This window comes from Tyto alba, unplaced genomic scaffold, assembly GCF_018691265.1.
Source record: "Tyto alba isolate M040663 unplaced genomic scaffold, T.alba_DEE_v4.0 Super-Scaffold_40, whole genome shotgun sequence".
Taxonomy (NCBI): Eukaryota; Metazoa; Chordata; class Aves; order Strigiformes; family Tytonidae; genus Tyto; species Tyto alba.
The window spans coordinates 35,489,962-35,510,451 of record NW_024881316.1 but is presented as its reverse complement, the minus strand read 5'-3'; the positions used below and the strand labels follow the sequence as shown (position 1 = coordinate 35,510,451).

The window sequence follows — 20,490 nt, the reverse complement described above, 5'->3', positions numbered from 1 at the left end:
CTGAAAAAGCAAAGTATGACTCTGGAGAAGGAAAAAAAATAATACAATTATCTTTCATAGAATCATTAAAATCTTTAATCTAATAAAATTTTCTAAACTGCTTTTACCTTGCACAGATGCTAAGATTTATCAGTTTCATCTCACAAGATTTTTAAATAGTGAATGATTTTCAGACACACAAACAACAGCAACACCTCCCCTTTCTATTTATAGCTGCCACAGCTCAAGAGATAACCAAATACTTTCACTCAGAAATTCTAAAAACTTCAAACTGTAAAAACTAAAATCTCACACTCTGAAGCCCATACCCACAGATCAGTAGAATGGTTATTTCATGCAAGACCACAAAGTTTTAACTGAGGCACAACCATAAAAACGTAGAAGTAATTTTCTCCCCTCAAGTACTAATGCTTCAGTAGTATAAATTAATATGAAGAGGTTTTATTAGTCAACTTTAAAGATTAAGTATGTCTAGACAGGAGATCAATATTGCATATAAAGCTGTGCTTTTTTCAGTGTTCTTTTATGTTCATCCATGGCTTTAGTAGTGTTACCACAAACTTTTAATGCTCAGAAAAGAAATTCAAAAAGACTTTAAAACTAATATATAGTCAATTTTCCATCTTAGATTTTGTTGAATTTTACAGCTTACACTACTCATAAATATGTCTCTTCAACTATCAAAAGAAAGCTGTAGAAAGGTAGGTAATCTGCACAAAAACATTAAATTAGTGGCAGAGCTCTTCAGTTCTAGGTTCCCAAACACAGATTTAATCCATTAGATAATACTGCCTCAGGTTTGTGTAATGAAAACAAACGCAGAACCAAAATACTGCAGGCAAATGTTTCAGGTAGGGTCTGATCCAAAGCTTTATGAAGTCAACAGAAATCAGACTTTAGACCATTTAAACATTTTTTTAAAGTGTATATCCTCAGTCAAATTGAATATTGAGTTACTGTCAGAAGCAAAATTCTGAGGGATGAATATGGAGGTATCCCACCTTCCCACTGCAACCAGAAGTAAATGCTGCTTGCTTCTTAAACTTACCTCTTTAATAGTGCTGTTCCTCCCACGCCATGAAAACCACCACCTTCCACCTTTTTTAGGCATCTTGTCCCTCATTATAGATTCCACAGTGGCCTGTGATATATGGATGGTAACATAAAAAAAAAACCAAACCAAAGGACAACCTGATATACATAAATGAAATAAAGTGCCAAACACACAATTTTAACTGATAATAAATAGAATAAAAGTAAACATACTGTCTGTGGACCATAAATTCTACTAAAGCAAAATCTAATGGTATCCAGAGCTGCTCTGAAGTAACTTAAGCATGAATACTTATGTTTTTTTAAAACAGAAAATGGAAAGAAAAAAAAAAAAGAGATAAAAATCAAAGAAGAAAAAGAAAGCATAAATAGATATTAGTATAATGTCTAGAATGGAGAACCTACTGTTTGGAAGCTGGAGTTACTTAGTGCAAATTATATTAAAAAAAAAAAAGAAAAATATCACTTTATCAAGGAGCTCTCATGCAAAACAGTAACAAACCCACATGCAAGATTGTTATTCTCATTTGAAAATAACTACGAAGTTCATATTTAATCACTGGTTTGGAAAAAAGCAAAGATGTTACCAGCCTTTATGAGTTTAGTATGATGCTATGAATTTGACTGACAATGTTAGAACTGGTTTTTTTAAACCCTGGCTACTTTTCATTTGTTATATATACTAGACCTCAGTAGAGGAAAGTTTCTTTCAATACCTGTACTGACTGGAGCCTTATGCATCATAACAAGGATTGCTGAATTCTTTCACTCAGAGAGCAAGCAAAAGACAAAAGGGTAAAACATTACAGTAAAGGTCGTCACAGTGTTTAGTACGCCCTAGAGTATCTTAACCACTGGCTTTCTGAGATGATAGCTTCCACCATAAGCAAAGTCAACAAAATAAAACTGTGATGTTGACTAGTGATTTAAAAAACAAATAATATATTATTCCAAGAACTCTTAGCAGTTAAGAGAGATGGCTGAGTTCAGCTAACATATGGGAGAGTACATCCCTTCTCCGCTTTCCAGAGCTTCTCCTCACTATACTATCTAAAGTATATGAGAAAAGAAAGAAATGACAGAGGAATACAGTTGAGCAAATAAGCTGAGAACTTTAACAAAAATAAGGAAAACAAGGAGCAGATGGAGCTACCAAGAACAGAATGCCACTACTGAGAACAATGGCTACAATTTAAGGAGGTTCTCAAACATACGGACAAATTCAAGCAGATGTCCTACTGACTTTTAATGAGCTAATACACATATTTACAATTAGACATGCATTTAAATGTATTTTGCAGAACACAAATGGATTTTTTTTTCAAAACCTCCAGTTTTCAATCAATTCATAAAGCCTGTTTTGATAAAGTATCTTAGTATAAAGTATCAATTCCTTAGTTCCATTATTACAGCAAATCAAAACTCTAATTAACAAGTCATTAAGACAACCAGTAAGATGACTGGTAGCATAAATGAGTCATTTTAGTTTCAAAGGTACAGTTCAGCCAAGTAAATCTTCTCAATTACACCGACTGTTTCAGCTATATATAAACTGGCTTCTCCACTAAAATAAATTTGCACTGCCTAGAAAGTTATCTGATTTAGCCAATAAAAAAATATGAACACGCTGAATTTCACACTCATAGAAGACTTTTCTTAACTGATAACCTATATGAATAATGGCATAAGCATAATGCTGTTGAAAGAATTGCCATTTCTCTTAATGTCAAAAATACTCCATACCAATTCTTTCCATTTACCCATCCGAGGCAAAACTCAAAACATCTGGCTCAGGCATCAAAGTGTTTAATTAAAAATGCAGTTACCTTGCATTATCTTTACTGCCACTGAACACTCAATAGGCCCCTATAAAGGTCTGCATCGCTCTGTGGAATTGCCTGACAAATACTGCGTAGGATAACAACACACCTTTTGTAGGCATTTGAGTTCCATGGGATGAATCCCACCTTTGATGATTCCTAGAATATTTGCAGTAAAGCACAAAGCATCTGGCTCTGACATCCTTGGCATTCAAGCCAGGTTTACCAAATGTTTGGGACTTTTAGGATCAATTACTTTATATTGGGATGCTACAGTGCAGCTACCCATGACTGCATACATAGGTAATGTGGCACCAAGAAAGAAATCAATGGTGGAGAGTATTCTGGGCTCTGAAGAAATTTGTATTCCATGCTAATGGCAATAGAGATATCATTTGAATTCATATAGATTAAACCCAAAGACATGTAAAGTGCTGCATACAGCAGAAAGGAAGTTTAGGTTCTAAAATTTATTAAATCCATGGCTAACCAGGATATAAAATAGTGCTGTTGGTGATACTACTTCATTATATACATTTACAATAGTGTGTATTTCTGTCCTGAGCATCTATGTGGCACCAGGTCACATAGAATTGGACTAAACTCATCAATGCATTTAATATAAGCTGACATATACAGCTGTCACATAGTCATAGCTATCTGCCACTACCTACCTGGATTGGTTATGAACAGAAAACTAGTAAGCTACAGGCCTTCCTTACCTAGTAGTTAAAACTTACTCACTAAGGTTAAAATTCTTGGCTTCTGTTTTTATTTGATAATATATGCTGTACACAGATAAAATAGAAAGCAGTCACCAAGTATTAGTGATTAGCCTAGCAAATAAACGCTATTCACAGACCAAATTTAGTCCTGCTTGTTTAGCCCTTATCATAAACTAGGTGAATGGTTATGCGTGGATAAAAAAAAATACTGATGTGCAGATTCTCTTGTACAACAACTCTCTTCCCTGCCTTCATAAGTGGCAGAATGTCACAACTCCTCCTCTGACTAACCTTCATGTTCAATCTCACCTTTGGAAGAGGTTTCTGGAATGCCTGCATTGCCAGCAGAAGGGGACCAGCTGTTGTCCAGTTGTAGTACCTGGGCATGCAAGAGAGACAATTACTATATTTTGTAATCCCAAGATTCCAATTCACAATCTACCTATTATTTATCACCTAGCAGGTCAAAGCCATGAAGCCACAACAGGTCAAACTCTGGCCTGCACCAGTAATAGCAGACCCACCTTATTCCGCAGTATGTTCACAGGTATTTCCAACATATACTTTTCAATGTATGCAAGAGAAGCTAGGTTCTTAAGTAAAAATGGTATTTGTCATGCATTCCACATGTCCTTACTATACCTCATTATCACAGCATGAGCTACATTTTTCACAGGCTAATTTCACTGTTTTTCCATCAAGGCACTACATCAAAATTAGGAGCCGTAGTCTGTAGGATGTCAAACTTTTGCTATTATGTGCTGAACATGGGTCAACTCATACTACAGACAGGAGGACAAATACAGTATTCATCCATCTGTCTAGGGAAGCTGAAGCTCACATGACATCCAGAGACTATGACAGTAACATCCTTATTAAGTACCACTCTCTTCTCAACATATCAGTAGGCAGGTAAATGTTACTATCAAATTCAGAGAACTGTGGCAGGGAAGCAATAAGTGACTCGCCTCAGACTACAGAGAGGATCAGGTATGAGGTTGTAAAATATGCGATACGAACTATCACATAAGGACGCACCAGCCATGTCAGATCTGTATGAGCTACACCTATGACTAAGGGTAGCCTAACCTCAAAGTGCAGCACAATGCCATGATCCCTCCTCTACTCTGTAACATTGTATGCCAAGTGCAAGGAGCAACCAAGTTAAAACATCCTCCAAAAAGCTGCATCTGGCATAGACTATAGTGCTGCACTGCTGCCAGCAGTATGAGCATATGAAATAATGTCACAGCTTTGCAGAAATAGAAGTCTCATACTCAGTGAGTGAAGTTTAACAAGTCTTGAAAAGCAATGTCTCCACAGAGGCATATTAGCAAAATATTCATTATATAGAGACAAACTGCTAGGTACAGAGTGCTTGCAAGCAGACTGCCATATCCCTGTAAATATTAATTATTCAAACTGGCTCAGGGAAAACCTTAGCAAGTTCACATCCTATTTTATTTTTATTCTGCCAATCGAGTGTGAACACTACTAGCATTTAATACTAGCTTCTTGAAATTCAAACTGTGTCAGTTAGCTGCACAGGTTATCTGAAACTGCTCCTTACTTTCAATTTAAAGGGGGAAACAAAGGTAACTAGAAGACAGTTGACTCTTTCTGGATGACTCTCAGCTATGAACATAAAAAAAAAAAAATCTATTTTTCAGCTACAGTTAAGCTCACCTAATGTGCTAAAGTGCCATAGAAGTTTTTTTGTTACAACAGTGAAATGTTTTTTTCCTGAAATATACTTACTTATTTCCAATCTTAACCACAAGGTTAGGGTCATCAATGATAGCAGGATTGTCCACAAACTGCTGATATGTTACTGCATGTTCTAAGAATTCTTCTGTGGGGGGGAAAAATTGCATATGTAAAGCATGCATTTACAGATGCCTGGAGTAGGCCAACCTAAACCTCTTAGCATCTCTCAGACACATATGTTTCCCATTCAGGGTCAGCCCTTTATTACTAGCTGAGATTAGCAGCAATATGGAAGGAAGATGTTCAGAAACTCTCAATTTCAGAAGATGCTGAGGGTTTCTTTGTTAGCTGCTGGGCATCTTTACTGTTCAAAATAGAAGCTGAGTGAAGGCTCAGGAATGGAACTGTTAGGGAGGGAAATCAGGCTTCTAGGCAAGGCAACAAAGTACTTTGTCATGCCTTTCACTGATTCTTTGTGAACTGATGGGCTCAACGTATATGTAAACTCACAGCCAGAAACTTAATAATCACTTGTAAAGCCTACAGCAAAGTGAAAACATCTACAAATAAATATCCTATCCACTGGCTGTGACCCATTTCACAAAGGCTATGTCATTTACAAGTGATTCAGATAACAACACCACTCCAGTAACTCGGAGTAAATTTGATATGTTTTAATAACTACCTCCTGAACAGCAATCAGCATAGCATCAGGTTCATATGATTTTAAGATACCATATAACTGCAGAAAGTGCAAGTCATAACACATTTTCCTCGCATTATGCAGCTGGAAGTCTAAGGTACAAAGAATTGTAAATGATTTAGATAAAAGTCACAAGAAACTGGAGGTAGAGCAGGAACTCGGGTTAGAGCTTCCAACTCCCTCTCCCAGTGTCCCCATTTACAGACAACTTTTTTCATTCCTGACACTGACAGCTGTGAACTTCCTAGCTATACTCTGTACCAACTAGCAAAACTACCATTAACACTATTGTGATACAAAACATAGTACTATCAGGAAATAAAAATACCAATAAAATACTTTTAAAAATGTAGTATATAGTGGATTATTAAATGTGTTAAAACTCGTAAATCCTATAGAAGTCTATTATTTTAAGTATGAAAAATTCTAGGAAATCTATCATTGCAGAGACAATATTTCTCAACACATTCTTGAGTGCAGCCACAGGAGGGCACTGCTTCCACGGTCCAGGATGCTAAAACTTGAATGACAGCACATACCTGTCATTCAGAAAGTCATTCTGTACCTTTGGTTATTTCTTTGTTGTCAGTAAGGCCTCCGCAGAGAGAAATAGCAATGGAGGGCAAATCTCGAATTCCATCTGAGGTGTTTTCGACTCCACTGTCAACACCTGAGCTCCCAACAGACTGCGGAGACTGGCTGGCAGACCGGCTCCCTGTGTCGTTCACGTTCTTGCTTTGGACATTATCCCCACTGGAAAAGAAAAATCAGGAATTCAGTCTTCATATATTCACTCCCAAATTAGCTTCCTTCAACAAGCACCATTTCCAGCTGACACACACTTAGTAAAAAAGAAACAAACAAACAAAAAATTGCTTGGCTTCACCAGAATATTTTAACAAAGTAGCATAGGCATCCTGTACCTTCAAATATTAGATTGCTTCTACTTACTTGCCTAAACTATGCATGTATAATTACAACTTCACTTATTTACAAGCGATAGGAAAAATAAGGCACTAAACTGTACAGTCTTAGTAGACAAAATAATGCTACTCTAGGCAGAGTTTATACTAGTAGAACTATTTCTATAGGAACCAGAATAAACATATTAGTTTATTATTTAATTTATATTAAATAAACTGATAGCTAAACCCAAAGCAAAGAATGTGTATGTTTGTGTATTTACATGTCATGTACATATAAATAAAATACTCTACATATAAATTATGAGGATTAAAATTTTAAGAAACAATAAACCATTATACCCACTTAAAATCTGTGTATAGACGAGATCATTATTACAAAGGGCAGGCTCATCAAACTCTGCTTTCCATTCCAGATTTATATGAATGTATTTGAGAAAGGAATTTTCAATCCAACTTTTTTCTCCATATTACTAATCTTTCTCAGTTTTATTGAAATGCTAATATTACAACAGCTGAGTTTAAGCAAGCAAGAGAGAAAAATATGTAAGCTACTTCAGTTGTTGCTCAATTACTTTAGTCAAATGACTAGAGTACGATGTGGAAAGAGGACTATAAAATAGAGGCTCTAATAAAGATGGGAACAAGTCGGAAATTGTATATTCAGGATGCAATATTTTCATAAATAAATCTGTCATATGTCTTCCAAAAATTATTTTCTAACATTCGTATTTATAGGCGATCACTCAGAGTAAAACAACACTAGAGCAATAATTTTGTGCTAATACTGTTAATAGTAAGATATGTTCTTCACAGTATTAAGCTAGGACATGAGGACAGATATATCCCAAGGCCAATTGCTCTCCCAGGGTATGTAACACTCAAACATCAGTGTACATTACATAACAATCCAAAAAATCGATATATGATGCTTAATTGACCAAAATAGAAAATCAGTTTCAAGCACACATCTCAGGTCCAAATGCAGAGCCTTCCAAAAGCTCTAATACTCTCTTTACAGTGTTTTATTTTTCCTTCTGCCTTCACCTCTGCTTGGACTCTGAAACAGACGTCTTGGAAATTAAGAGTTTGGTTGGAAATTAAGAGTTTGATCTAAATCTGGAAGATGACAAGAGCTCTTTAAATAGCAAAAATATAAGCAAAGGACTTATACTTCTTGGGGAAATAAAGTGCAGCAACTTCTGGATCCATATCAGTGAGGTCATCTAAATAGACACCATCAGCACCAAGATGTCGGCTTCGTTTGTCTGTAAGGGATGGCACAAATAAGCCTATTAATGAGCATTTTCTGAGTAACAAGGCAGAACTGTTATTAGTCTTTAACTATTCATTTTAAGATTGAGAAACCAGACAAGTTATAACAGTTTGTAAATATATTTGTATAAAACGGTACTGCCAAAAATTTCAAAACAAGTTGCTCATATACATTGTTCAGACTTCGAATACACAAAATGGGACAGCAGAGAACTAGTTTTGAGATATGTTGAAGCCTCCCTAACCCAGACAAAACCGATGAGAATTAGAAGTCAGTGGTAGAAAACAGATGTAGAAAAACAGCAAAATTAAAACTGAGTATTTTCACGGGCCTATTAACACAGTAAGACAATCAGAGCATTTTATCTCTGAGAACTAATCTTCAACCCCCTTGGAAAATGAACATGACACAACAGACTATACTATAGGCACTAATACACTACAACTGGCTTGTTATGGAGACAACTCACTGTTCAACACATAGAACTGATGTGTTGTGTGTGCACATGCACCACTGCAGGAGACAAGACAACCCTCCTAGGTCTTTCACTAGTATCAACATACAGAATCATGGTTGTCTAGATGTACCAGTAACAACAGGACAAGTAACCACTGCAGGGCCAAAACCTAATTTGGAATTCATTCTAAAGCCCACGACTTCTCGCTGTCCCAATTTCCAACGTCAAACAGAAAAGCAATCAGAAAAAGAAGTTATGTAAAGACTGAGTAGTAAGCAGAATAACACTGTCATTTTTGTCTTCAAAGACAGTGGAATGCATGGGAAAGTGGCTAAGAAACTTGTGTGTTTACTGATTAAAAAGCAGCTGCCCAAACTAGGCTTATATATGGCTTACATAATTATAGAATAATCAGAGCTCTAAAACATAACATTTGTAAGCAAATAAATTTCATGTGAAGACTATAACACTTATTATAAAATACCATGGATACGGAGTCCAGAAATTAAGAAGTAGAAAAGCAGACGAAGTTAAATTTCAAATTCAGGACAGAACACGTACCACACAGAACTGAAATTGCTCATGTGAAACAAATGCACCTTATTTTATGGCAAATCTGTTGTTTGTGCAAAAGACTTAATACAACTTTGTACCAGAGCAGAGAGGTTCCACAATCACCAGTGACACGTAACAACTTAGTAATCAGAGAAGGTAAGCCAGCAGACCTACAGTGTGATTGTACCAAAAAGTGAAATCTCTGAATCTGTCAAATATGGATGAATTTGGAGCAATTTTTGCAGTCTTGCTCATACACACAGAGCTGCCAGAAATCCCAGACCAAGGAGAATCTTCTACCTTAATACATGGCTCCTGTGAACAGCCTGCTGCACAGCTCAGGTTTTGAAGATTCTTTCCAAAGATTATTCCTTTCCAGATCTGAAAGTGCCTTCAGAGCACAGATTAATTTATATGGCAATGAGATGCTTTATCACCATGAAATTTAAAGACAAAATCATACATATAAAAGTGCAATGTCAACACCTTTACCTTTCTTTCTGGAAGGGGAATCTGTCTTGCCAGCTGGCTGAGCTGAGCAGGCTGCAGCTTGTTTTATTTCTTCATTGGCAAGCAACTGTGGTACAGCTGCTCCTGGAGACTCTATCTCTGGCTTATTTGTCTCAGCTGGTAAGGGGTCACTTTCATCAGCAGTTGCTGCATCTGCTTGTCCAAGGGCAGGTAGAGGAGACACGGTGTTAAACTCCTCTACAGAAGAGCTCTGGATGACCCGAAAGTGAGTGCTTTCAGAAGGACTGACTTCCACCATGCTGGGTTCCTTTGCTTTGAGCAGAGAACTCGCCTGTGAGGAAAAATAAACAGATTGCTGTAAAGAAAAGCTCCTTAAAAATGCAAGCCAGAGTTTAACCTGTTCTGTTCACTCCAGTGCGATCAAATTCTCAAGGCAACCAACTACAGCACAAAGCCACCACTAACTGAGAAGGAGTCTACAGTGTACAAAAGACCCCTCTACTGTGTATTTGCTTGTGCAGAATTCATCTCTATCTTGGGGCCAGGAAATATTTGTTCTGCAACGTGCTCTACAGACTTCATTTCCCACTCACCTGCCTGGGAGCAGATTACAGCTCCCACCCTGCCCTCCTCCCCTCCTGTGCAAATCTGAGCTTTTCTTCAGAATGTAACCCTGACAAGCATGAGAAGGCAGTGCAAACTGGAGTCCTTACACAATCAGGATGCTCTCAGGGACCAGGACTGGGGTGCACTGTCATACATCTACACTCCAGATTTAGATTTTAAATCACTTTATAGAAACAATCCTAGATCTTCTCTGAGTGTGGGACAGGAGGTGTTCTTACAGCAGGAAGCTGAACTCCTAGAGCAGCAGCTGTATAGCTGCTATAACCTTCACGTCATAAAACAAACAAACTCTTAGACAAAGATCAACAGCATCCAAAGCAAAACTCTTGGTTCTGGTATGGCCAGATCAACTCTGAATGGCTTGGATAGGGTCACAGAGAGGGACTGCAGAGGGAAAAGCCTCCAGGAATAAGATTTGCAATACACACCATGCTGTATGACTAGAATAAAAATGAAACACCCAACTCTACTAACAGGAAACCCTAAATTCTAGACTAGAAATGCCAATTTGAAACTCCTGCCTGGACCTGTGCACTTAAATCAGTTCTCTATGTACAGAAAATAGCTCTCAATTTTCTTGTAATATACATGAAGAGGCGAATAATGCAGATGTGATGGGACAGCTCATCTTTGGCTTACTAGAGAAGAGGTCAGAACTCTTCTAAAAGAATTAAGAATTCTGGATTCCCATCCCTGCTTTTGTCACTAGCTACCAACAGTGACTTAAAGATAAATTATAATAGTGCCATTATAATTCTGGTGTCAGAATTATAATGCAAAAGTCTTCTTTCTGAAAAGGATACCCACTTCCTTGGCCTGCAAAGCAGTAATTTTCTTTCTTTATACTCTTCCTGACCCCATCACTCCTGCAGTCCTTTCTGCAGAGAAGCCAGGCTTCAGCAGAAGGGGCCAAACCCTGCACCACCCCTGCCCCCCCAGTTGCAGTATGCCACTGGAACCTGACCTTTATTTCTCACACCCTGAGGCAGGTGTAATCACTAAGTCTTCCCTTTCATGTATGAATGCTCTGGCTCCATAGCTGTCACAAGGAGCCGGCTGGTACCGGACTGACCTGCAGCATACGCAGCTGCACATGGCTACTGTGCAGCAGGGAGACAATGCTGCTGGCACGCTACAGATCCTGCCACCTAACTGGGCCAAATGGCTTCAGGGAGGAGACGGGCACCAAGCCAGTCTGCTCAGCCAAGAGAACAGCATGTCTCAGCATGCAGAGATACAGAACTGCAGGTGTTTCTGGATGCTTATGTACTCAAGCAACCGATTTTAGTTTTTGTGAATCACACTGCTAACACCAACCACCTAATTTCCATCTAAGATCATTTACAAATTCCAATGATTTACCAAAGGACATTGGGTTTGATTTTATATGTTATTTAAGCTTCTAACTTTTGCAAGACTAGGTCTCAGGTACTTCTTCATTTTCTACTGTGTATCATCAGTGTTGAGAACATCCATGGCACAAGGTCCTTTCCTGTACCTCCTAAGGAGCAAGATGCAATTCTCTTAAACAAAACATTGCAATCTGATGTAAAAACAGGATCCATTCCTCCTTTAGCAGTTTGCAATAGAATAAGCACATGTGCCCCACTAAAGCGCAATAGATGCTGGCAGGAATTAAACAAATTACACTCTATACCTTTGCAGCCTGGGGTAGCTCTCCCCATGCCCAGTGCATGTGGGGATTACTCTTCAATCCGCTTCTGTCTGTAGGTTTACTGACTAATTCTGAGTCACTTTGAGGGGTAGGAGGGCGTGAACCTGATGGGCTGAAGTAAAACAAACAAAAAATATTACAAAGCAAACAGTAACCACAATGCACTAAACACTTTCCAAACCAATACCCACCAACCCAAAGCATTTGGAAGTGTGTAAGCATGGAAAAAGTTTAAACAGCTCAGGATCATCTTAGACTAGCATTCAGAGATCTCATCCATTTTTTAGTAAGTGCTGTCACAGGAGTAGGATTTGAGAAGCTGAGAGAGATGGAACAAGAGCACTGGACCTGAACATCTCAGGAGGATTTTTGTTTTTCTATGTGGAAAAGAGAATGGGGATGGTACCAGCAGCAGTAGATGAACAGATTTTAGTATTGTTATAACAGACGTGAAGTGCAGAAATTACTCGCTCGCATCAACAAGACACTTTATGCTGACTAAGTAATAAATTAGTCTAAGGAATCCAGCTGATTTCTTCTTTCTACAGACTTGTTCAGTTCTACCCTTTCATGCACATTTATAGGGAAATCAGCTACGCAAAGAATTTGAGCCCTTCCAGTTAAAAATTATTTAACTGTTTGTTTTGCTGACTACTTAATATAAAATATTTAATTGGTAAATTATCAGTTTGTAGCATATTTTTAATGGGGTAAAGTCACTAATGTGATGTCAAGTCAGCCATAAATAAGTAATGATTCACAGATTTCAAGGACAAAAGTAAAAGTTCTGATTATCTGCTCTGCCTTTCTGCATAAATTAAGTCATAGGATTTCACCCCAAACCCCCTGAACAAAGTCCATTAATTTTTGTCTGAGTCATAGCATGTCTTTGGTATATTTGTACAATCCTCATTTAAAAACTACAAGCAACAAAAGAATCCACAACATTCCTTAATCAAAGGTCTGAACTGAGTTACCTTCACTCTCAAAACCAAAAGACTTCCTATATTTAGTATAAACTCTTCATGTTTGATTTATTCTTTACCTTCTTCTGGATAAAATGAATACCCAAACCAGTTCTGCTCTTTCAATGTAAGGCAGTTTTGCAGAGCTAGCTGGTAAGGAATTCATTGGTCACTGGAAAATAATTACTTTGCACTAACACAAAGCAGCTTTCAAATATCTGTAAATTTCACACCTGGAAAAAGAGCAACCTAATTATCTACATTAGTCCTTGTTTTCATCTACGTTGCAGTAAGATATCCTTTGAATATGGACAAACGCTATGACTTTTTAGCTACAGATAATTATGTCATCCAACTAAACTATAAAATTTATAAGCAATACCAGTGTGGCATAACTTTTTTGGTCCTAAGAATTTCAAGTTTTTATTAGTCCTACCATTTTGACAGATGAGGAAATCAATACAAAGTGATTTTTAAAGTCTTTTTAAACTCTAAGGATTCAAGAAATGTCTGGTGGGTTTTTCAGCAACTTCTACATCACACTGACAAGTTTACAGGATTTACAGCATTTTCCATGTATCTAGGGCCCATTGAAACTGTGGAAGTCAGAAAATTTCAGTAAGCAGTAGTGCTTCTACTGCTGCTTTAAGCCAAAAACATCTAGATTTAAGGAAGTGTTGTCACTGCACAAGCTAATCTATGCACTACACACATTTTAACCTTCAAAATACCTACTGTTTACTTAGAAAAATCTCCAGTCTGGGCTCTGGCTTACGTCCAGCCCAGGTGCACTTACCTAGACAGACAACCTGAGAGAATACAGGCACTGCTTCAGTTTGAGCTAGAACCTCTGTTTTGCAGTGAGAACAGGGATCTCAGGTAGGGGGGGAATCCTTCCTTTTCCATAATTTTCCCTGAAAATACAGTTCCCTTGTGCACACAACCAAGTGGGGAAGAAGCCCAGGCTGCTACTCAGCATCAAGACCCATGGTTTATATTCCCAGACACATACATGCAAATGCCAGAAATACAGCACTTGCATAAGTGTGTATGTTAAAACAGGCAGAGTTCTGCTCTGAGAAGGATCTTGCTGTGAAAGGCTGCCTGATGATCCATGCACACGTCTGGGTTATTGGTTCAGAGTAGATATAGCTACAAGTATAACCATGGTAAATCAGGAATGGGGTGAGCATCTAATCCCCAAAATACTACCCACTCTCCCAAAACAACATTCACAAAATACACGCTGTCTGCTGAACATTTGTCACAAGCACAATGGAAACTTCATAATTCTCATTCTATAGACACAACTTTTCTATACAATAAAATACCGATTCAGTATTTACAAAATGTTAGATCTTCAGAATTCTTTTCAGCTGATTTCTCCTCCCTGTAGATTGGTGTATAAATGCTAATAGAGCCTCAGGGTAGACCAGAATTATCACTGCAATGTCATCTTAATTTAAAAGGCCCAAAGACTGAATCAAACTGCAAACATATATCCACAAGGCAAACGGGGTAAACTATTTTGTTTGTATAAAAGGATACCAAAGCATTCCCATTCCTTATATCATCTGGAACATAAGCTGGAATATTCTATGCCACCCACAAACATTAACACAGGGTTGGTGGCCTCCTGACGAGAGCTGATTTTCCATTACCGAGAAATACATTTACTCTTTTCTTCATATGACATATTGTTGTTTAGTACTAAATAGCTACTCTCACCAACTAATATTCCTCTGGAACAGCAACAATAATCTTGTAGTTTACACTACAAGACACAAATGGCAATTATGCCTACTACAGTCCTGTTTGTATAGTTCTGCTTCCATATGTAATGACAAATGTCTTCTGCTTTACCCACACTGGGACTATTGTGGCTGCTATTCACTTCATAGTACTGCCACCAAAGCAAAATGAAGACTAACAAAGCTCACAGTCACATTCCTTTAATTTTTTTTTTAGCCCAGTTAGGTCAAATTAAACCCTGAATTAATGTTACATTTGCACTAGGGGTCAATAAGGCTGAATACCAAAACCATGTAGGATTTTTAACTCAGACAGTATCCTGCAAATGCATCCATGGACCAGACTCAAAATGGGTTCGTTATTCATTATACCACCAAGACATTTGGGCTGACATATGCCCTACAATTGCCCTGTCTGTAAATGAGACACTCACCCAGCCCAATTTAAGTTCTCTTGCCTTACATAGATTGCTGAGATATTGAAGACCAAACTAGAGCCACCCATCCTGTCAACACTGCACAAGAAGGAAGGGAAACTTCACTTCAGGAATTTAGATCAGCATACATGATTCACACCCCATAAACGCTGAGTATTTGTGTCACAGACCTATGTATTCTTAACAGCTATGATTGGCATTGGATTACAGTAAGTAACTTGGTCTGTAGTTGGCAGGTCTGCAATAACAAACCACCATGATCTTTGTAGTGTTTCCCACTGAAAGCAAAGAGCCACCTAAGAAAGCAGCAGTGTGACTTGAGAAGAAGTCCTGTCTTGAATGAGGCCAAATAAACCAGGGAAAGACAGTCAGAAGCAAAGAGTTCTACCTCATGTACATGTCAAATCACTCACTGAGAGCCTCTGAACCTCCTTTGAGGTGGCCATAATAAAAGTTTCTTGTTTCACAGAGGAAAACAGTTGCAGACACAGAGAGGGCCTTACTCAGACAAATTACTACAGCACTTTAGCTGTGTATCTAGACTGCAGGACAGGTAGAGTCCAGACCAAGGTTCATGGAGCCACCCAGAGCATACCACTGCTCCATCTGAACCTGTGTGCCTGCCCTTCTTTCCAGGAAAACACTGAGGAGAACAGCCTTGAATGTCCCAGGATCTCGCCTTGACTTGGTGCTGCAACATGGTCAGGTTAAAGAGGGCAGATGCAGAAGCTGGGAAAACCTCAAGATTATTAGTTTTGATACAGCCTTAGGCATCCAGTATGGCATCTATGTTGAGATAAGCTATGAGCAATTTAGCTTGATTTATTACTCAAAGCTTCCTCAGCATTAATGGAGAATTACAGAGGTCATATTCAGACAACTTCTTTTAATTTTTTAGCTGAATTGCTGTGACTTCTCTCCATTTACTTAATGGAGATAAAGGGCCTAGTTGCAGAACCTTAGACATCTCAAATTTAAGGTATCATTAAAAGTGTCTGTATCTACTTTTAGCTCTGTAGACAAGAGTCCAATCAGAAGAATCCTATACCACAGCAAAGAGTTAAGTCTGGGTCTCCTAAACCTTAGACATTATGCCTTATCTATTGTGTCATCTTTACTGTACAAGATGCTCCCCCACTGCAATCCAGCAGAGTCTTCCCTTCCCCCAAACCAGGGAACAAAGGAAAAAAACCTCTTTTGGTACTGTGCTCCTCCCATTACAAATTTTGCACTCATTGTTCACTTAACCTGAGGCCTTTGCTTTGCTTTTACTTTTGAAACCTATGCACAAGCAAACAACTCAGGAAAACCATGGGATAAAAAGGTCATTGAAATATACACTGACTGTAAAAAGCCACGTGGAAATGTACATCTCCAGAGGAATGTAAGTTTTCACTAGCTAAATTCTTTCTTTCTTTTTTCATCTTAAGCAACTTCAGTTTTAACCCAGATTTCCACTGGCCTGCTTATATACTAGCCATCTTCATTCAATGGACGATTCATCAAGGTAACTTACCTCCAGACAATGCCCACAAAGAAGCAAAGGAAGTGGGTTTCAGTGTCACTTTCTTTCTAAGTGTCTGGGTTAGCGATAAATGGCAGTTAGAAATTCAAGGAAGTTCACATACTATGAATGTGTTAAAAGCGTAGTAATGTGTTAAAAGGATTAAAGAGCAGCCCAGAAAAGAGGGAGGACAACTGTTCTACCTGTCTGGAGGAGAAAAGTGAGAAGATTGTTGAGGACAAGAGTTAGACAGGCCTCCGTCTGCTGGAACAGTGAGGAGAGAGGATTGCCCTGTGCAATCTATAGGTTTACTGGACAGCACAGCATGTTGGTAGAAAGAAAAACAGGGTGTCATTATTCACAAGTGCTGATTAACATAAGATCTTTGTGCATTAGCTACATGAATGCTGAATTTACATCTAGAGTTTTCAAAATCCAGAATACTGCAATCAAGAAACAAACAGAATGTACAGTTCAAACAGCCATCAAAGGGGCAGGGTATTGACAAATGCTGCCACCAGACTGGTGAAGCTAATCGCATTAAGCTTCACAGTCAGTGGAGAAAGATTCTTCCAGAATGCAATTCAAAACATTAAAATTCGGCTGTTGCTATGAAATAACCTCCTTGCTCTCCCTTCTTCTGTCCCTCAACTACAGAGGCAGTATATTGAGATTAGTCTTCTTAGGATAAGGTCTTGTGAATATTGCTCCACTCCAATAGTCTTCACAGAGGATGACAGGCATGTGCACGGGGCCACACATGTAGAGACTTCACTGGAATTATAATGCAATGCACATTAAACAAAAAATTGTGCCTTTTTTTACACTGTTCCATAGACACAAGAAAGGAGGTCCAAACTGATCTGTTTTGACATCAAAAGTATACACATGGACACAAATACACATACAGAAAAAAGTAAGCTATTTACTATATGTGTTGTTTTCACACAATAAATATGTCTATCTAACTGCAGTTCTATAGATTAGCTTTGAAATGGACACAAAAAGCTCATAGTCTCATTCCTTAAAAAAAAATAATCTTATTTTTATACATCAACTCAAATCTTGTAAGTTCTTAAAAGGATTACACCCAAAGTACTACAGATTTATATACCTGCATTCACTGAAGTCCTTACAAGGTGTGTGCATCAGGCAAAGACTCAGATTTCACAAAATGTTCATCCTCTCATACAGTTGTATGCAAACAGTGACATTAACAGATATAAATATTCTTTAGCATTTGTAGGCTTGCATTTGTACGCGTGCATTTGTTGAATCAAGGACAAAGCTAACCTGAAGTTTTTGTACACTAATTTCCAATATAGAAGGCATTCATCTAGTAATTGACAGTGACCACGTTTGATACCAAAATTTTTAGTAAGACTATATAGCACTAGCATATAAGACAGTAATGGAAAGAGGAAAATTATTTAGAACTGTACTACCAGAAAAAGTACCTTTGAAGAGGTGACCATTCTCCTTCTGAATGAGGGTAAGATGCAGACTGAGAAAATGTAGAAACTGCAGCAGCCTTTATGTCAGATACATCATCAACAAACACATCTGGAACAGGGATCCTAGGTATAGGGAAAGATGTGACGTTTAAAACCATACTTGATTACTGAACTGTCACATACTTCAGATAACAAAAAACCCCTACTGCAGAGAATTAGTATAACCTGAACTAAAAAGAGATAAGAGAAACGTTATCTGACTCACAGCTTCTAGTTCACAGCATGATGGAGGACTGCTCTTGTGTTTTCAATGTCATTTTCATTACTTTTGTTGTTAACATTCCCAACAGCTTTTTAGCCTAAAGTTTTTTCTTAAAGAAACATGTTCATCAGCCATGTTGATAGAAATTACTGTTAGAAGGTATGAAATGGAACATTAACCCAACAAGGAGGTTTCCATTACATATCTCAATTCCACTGTGATACCTTGAATTGTCCAATGGTTCTTCTTCTTCCTCTGAGCTAATCTCTATAGGAAACATGTCTTCATCTTCTGATGTGTCTCCAATGTCTTCTCTTTTTAAGCTGTCTATTTTATGTGTAGACTTCCTTCTCTTTTTCCTTCTTTTTTTCACAGAGCTACAGACTGGAGATGTCTCAGTAGAAGGCTGGGATCCATGGGCTTGGGGTGGTACTTGTGAGGATGCACTGGTGTCCAGGTTTCTTATCCTGTCTATGGAGTTTCTCTTCAGCTGAGCTTCCATTAAAGCAGTTCCCTCAGACAGAATGGGAGATGTGGAGAGATGATAAGGAATCACCTCCTGAGAAAGAAAAATTCAAACCATCCAACATATTAGTTCCTCCACCAGTCATAAATATAATTCTAAAAATCTATGCAGAATTGCCAAAATCTAAGTAATTTATTCATCAGCAAAGTAACAAAGATCGGACATCTGGATGCTAAGTATGATCCTATAGCATATAAAAATTGTTCCATAGCTGCATCTCCTTAGAAAAGCCAGGAACAATACTCTTAAAGAGGATCCTCTGCACATCTAGTACTGGCCAGATTATGGCATGAGTCTCTATCCACCTTCTGCTACATACAGGGCAGAAACAAAATCCCAGTTTATAAACTGAACATTTTGTAAAATACAGTTCTCCTTCACAACTCAGCAGATAGCAGTCAGACAGGTTTATAACTAGGTCACACAAACAGTGTCTTATTCAATCATATATATATACATCTCTAGACACTCACACAAGTATTTCTAGCAATTTTCAGTCACCAAATAATTGTTACCACATGGAAGATTTAAACGTAAAGATATACGGATGAATACTGCACATCCACACATCTCTCACCTGAAAGTAGTAATATAAGAATTTGAAAACTCATCCCACGCCGGACAGTGACAAAAACTATTGGGAACATGTGAAGAGAAATGCCTGTAAAAAGCTATTCTTACATTTTATTATGTGTGGAGTGTTCAAAATGATTGTGGCCATAACTTATATAGGCTAGCATTTAATCACACAGCTCAACAGCAGGCATTCTCATTTAAATGTAATCCCACATGAATAATAGTTGCAAGATCACATCTTTGGTGAGTACCAAAATTACTGTGTACACAGACATTTACAGGGCATGTGCACTTTTACTGGCAGTCTGCTGAATGCGTACGTTCAAAGAAAAGATTTCTGAAAAAAACAGGTCCATGGACATACTAACCTCTGTCGTACACACCTTCAGAGCATGTGAACTCTGTACGTGTTATTTCTGTTCACATGTTGGCACGCACATAAGCTAGGATTTATTTTTCAGTTATGCGATTACCTTCTCTGGATTTTTCCGTATCTCAGCAACTCAAAAAACAAAGTAACTGCATAGGATTGAATTTCCATAGCAGAAAATTGTCCAGAAGCTTTCAAAACTATAAAATGGGTAAAGGTATGTTTTTCAACAAAATTCCTAAACTCAAAACTGATTCTGAAGAGCAGGCATTGAATTTTTAACAAATTAAAATTAGTTTTGACTCTTACCCGATCATTATCCATCTCCTGCACAAAAAAGGCCTCTCCATTGTCTCCTAGTTTCATGTGCAAATCTACAGCCTCTCCATTAATTTCTATGTCAACCTGGAAGACAATAAATATATTTTCATATGAAAATAAAGTTATCTTAGGTACACTGTTCAGCTGTCCTTCCACTGACACTGGGCAAATGCTTCTCAGGGAATTGTAGAAAACCTTATAATAAACATAAAATAGTGAACTTCTGTTTCTCTCCTTATCTCTTCACAAGACCATCAACTGACAAAATATTTCTTCTAACTCGTTCAGCTCATTGTTGTCTTGCTCCTCTACTCAGGAAGGTTTATAGACAT

At 37.9% G+C, this 20,490-nt stretch overlaps 1 protein-coding gene across 3 annotated transcripts in view; it reads right to left on the bottom strand.

The window, feature by feature from the left end:
- Positions 1-20,490, bottom strand: part of LPIN1 (lipin 1) — a 56,641-nt gene that overhangs the window by 17,119 nt on the left and 19,032 nt on the right. Inside the window, exons 3-14 of one of the 3 annotated variants that reach the window (XM_042803506.1) lie at positions 20,147-20,242; positions 18,590-18,924; positions 18,107-18,226; positions 16,853-16,960; positions 11,975-12,104; positions 9,712-10,021; positions 8,106-8,199; positions 6,574-6,761; positions 5,357-5,450; positions 3,908-3,977; positions 1,267-1,344; positions 1,049-1,141 (exon numbers count right to left, since the gene is read on the bottom strand). In XM_042803506.1, the coding sequence (XP_042659440.1) occupies positions 1,049-1,141; positions 1,267-1,344; positions 3,908-3,977; positions 5,357-5,450; positions 6,574-6,761; positions 8,106-8,199; positions 9,712-10,021; positions 11,975-12,104; positions 16,853-16,960; positions 18,107-18,226; positions 18,590-18,924; positions 20,147-20,242 (1,716 nt within the window). The remainder of the gene's footprint in view (positions 1-1,048; positions 1,142-1,266; positions 1,345-3,907; positions 3,978-5,356; positions 5,451-6,573; positions 6,762-8,105; positions 8,200-9,711; positions 10,022-11,974; positions 12,105-16,852; positions 16,961-18,106; positions 18,227-18,589; positions 18,925-20,146; positions 20,243-20,490) is intronic. The other 2 variants (XM_042803507.1, XM_042803508.1) reach the window with 2 other exon arrangements.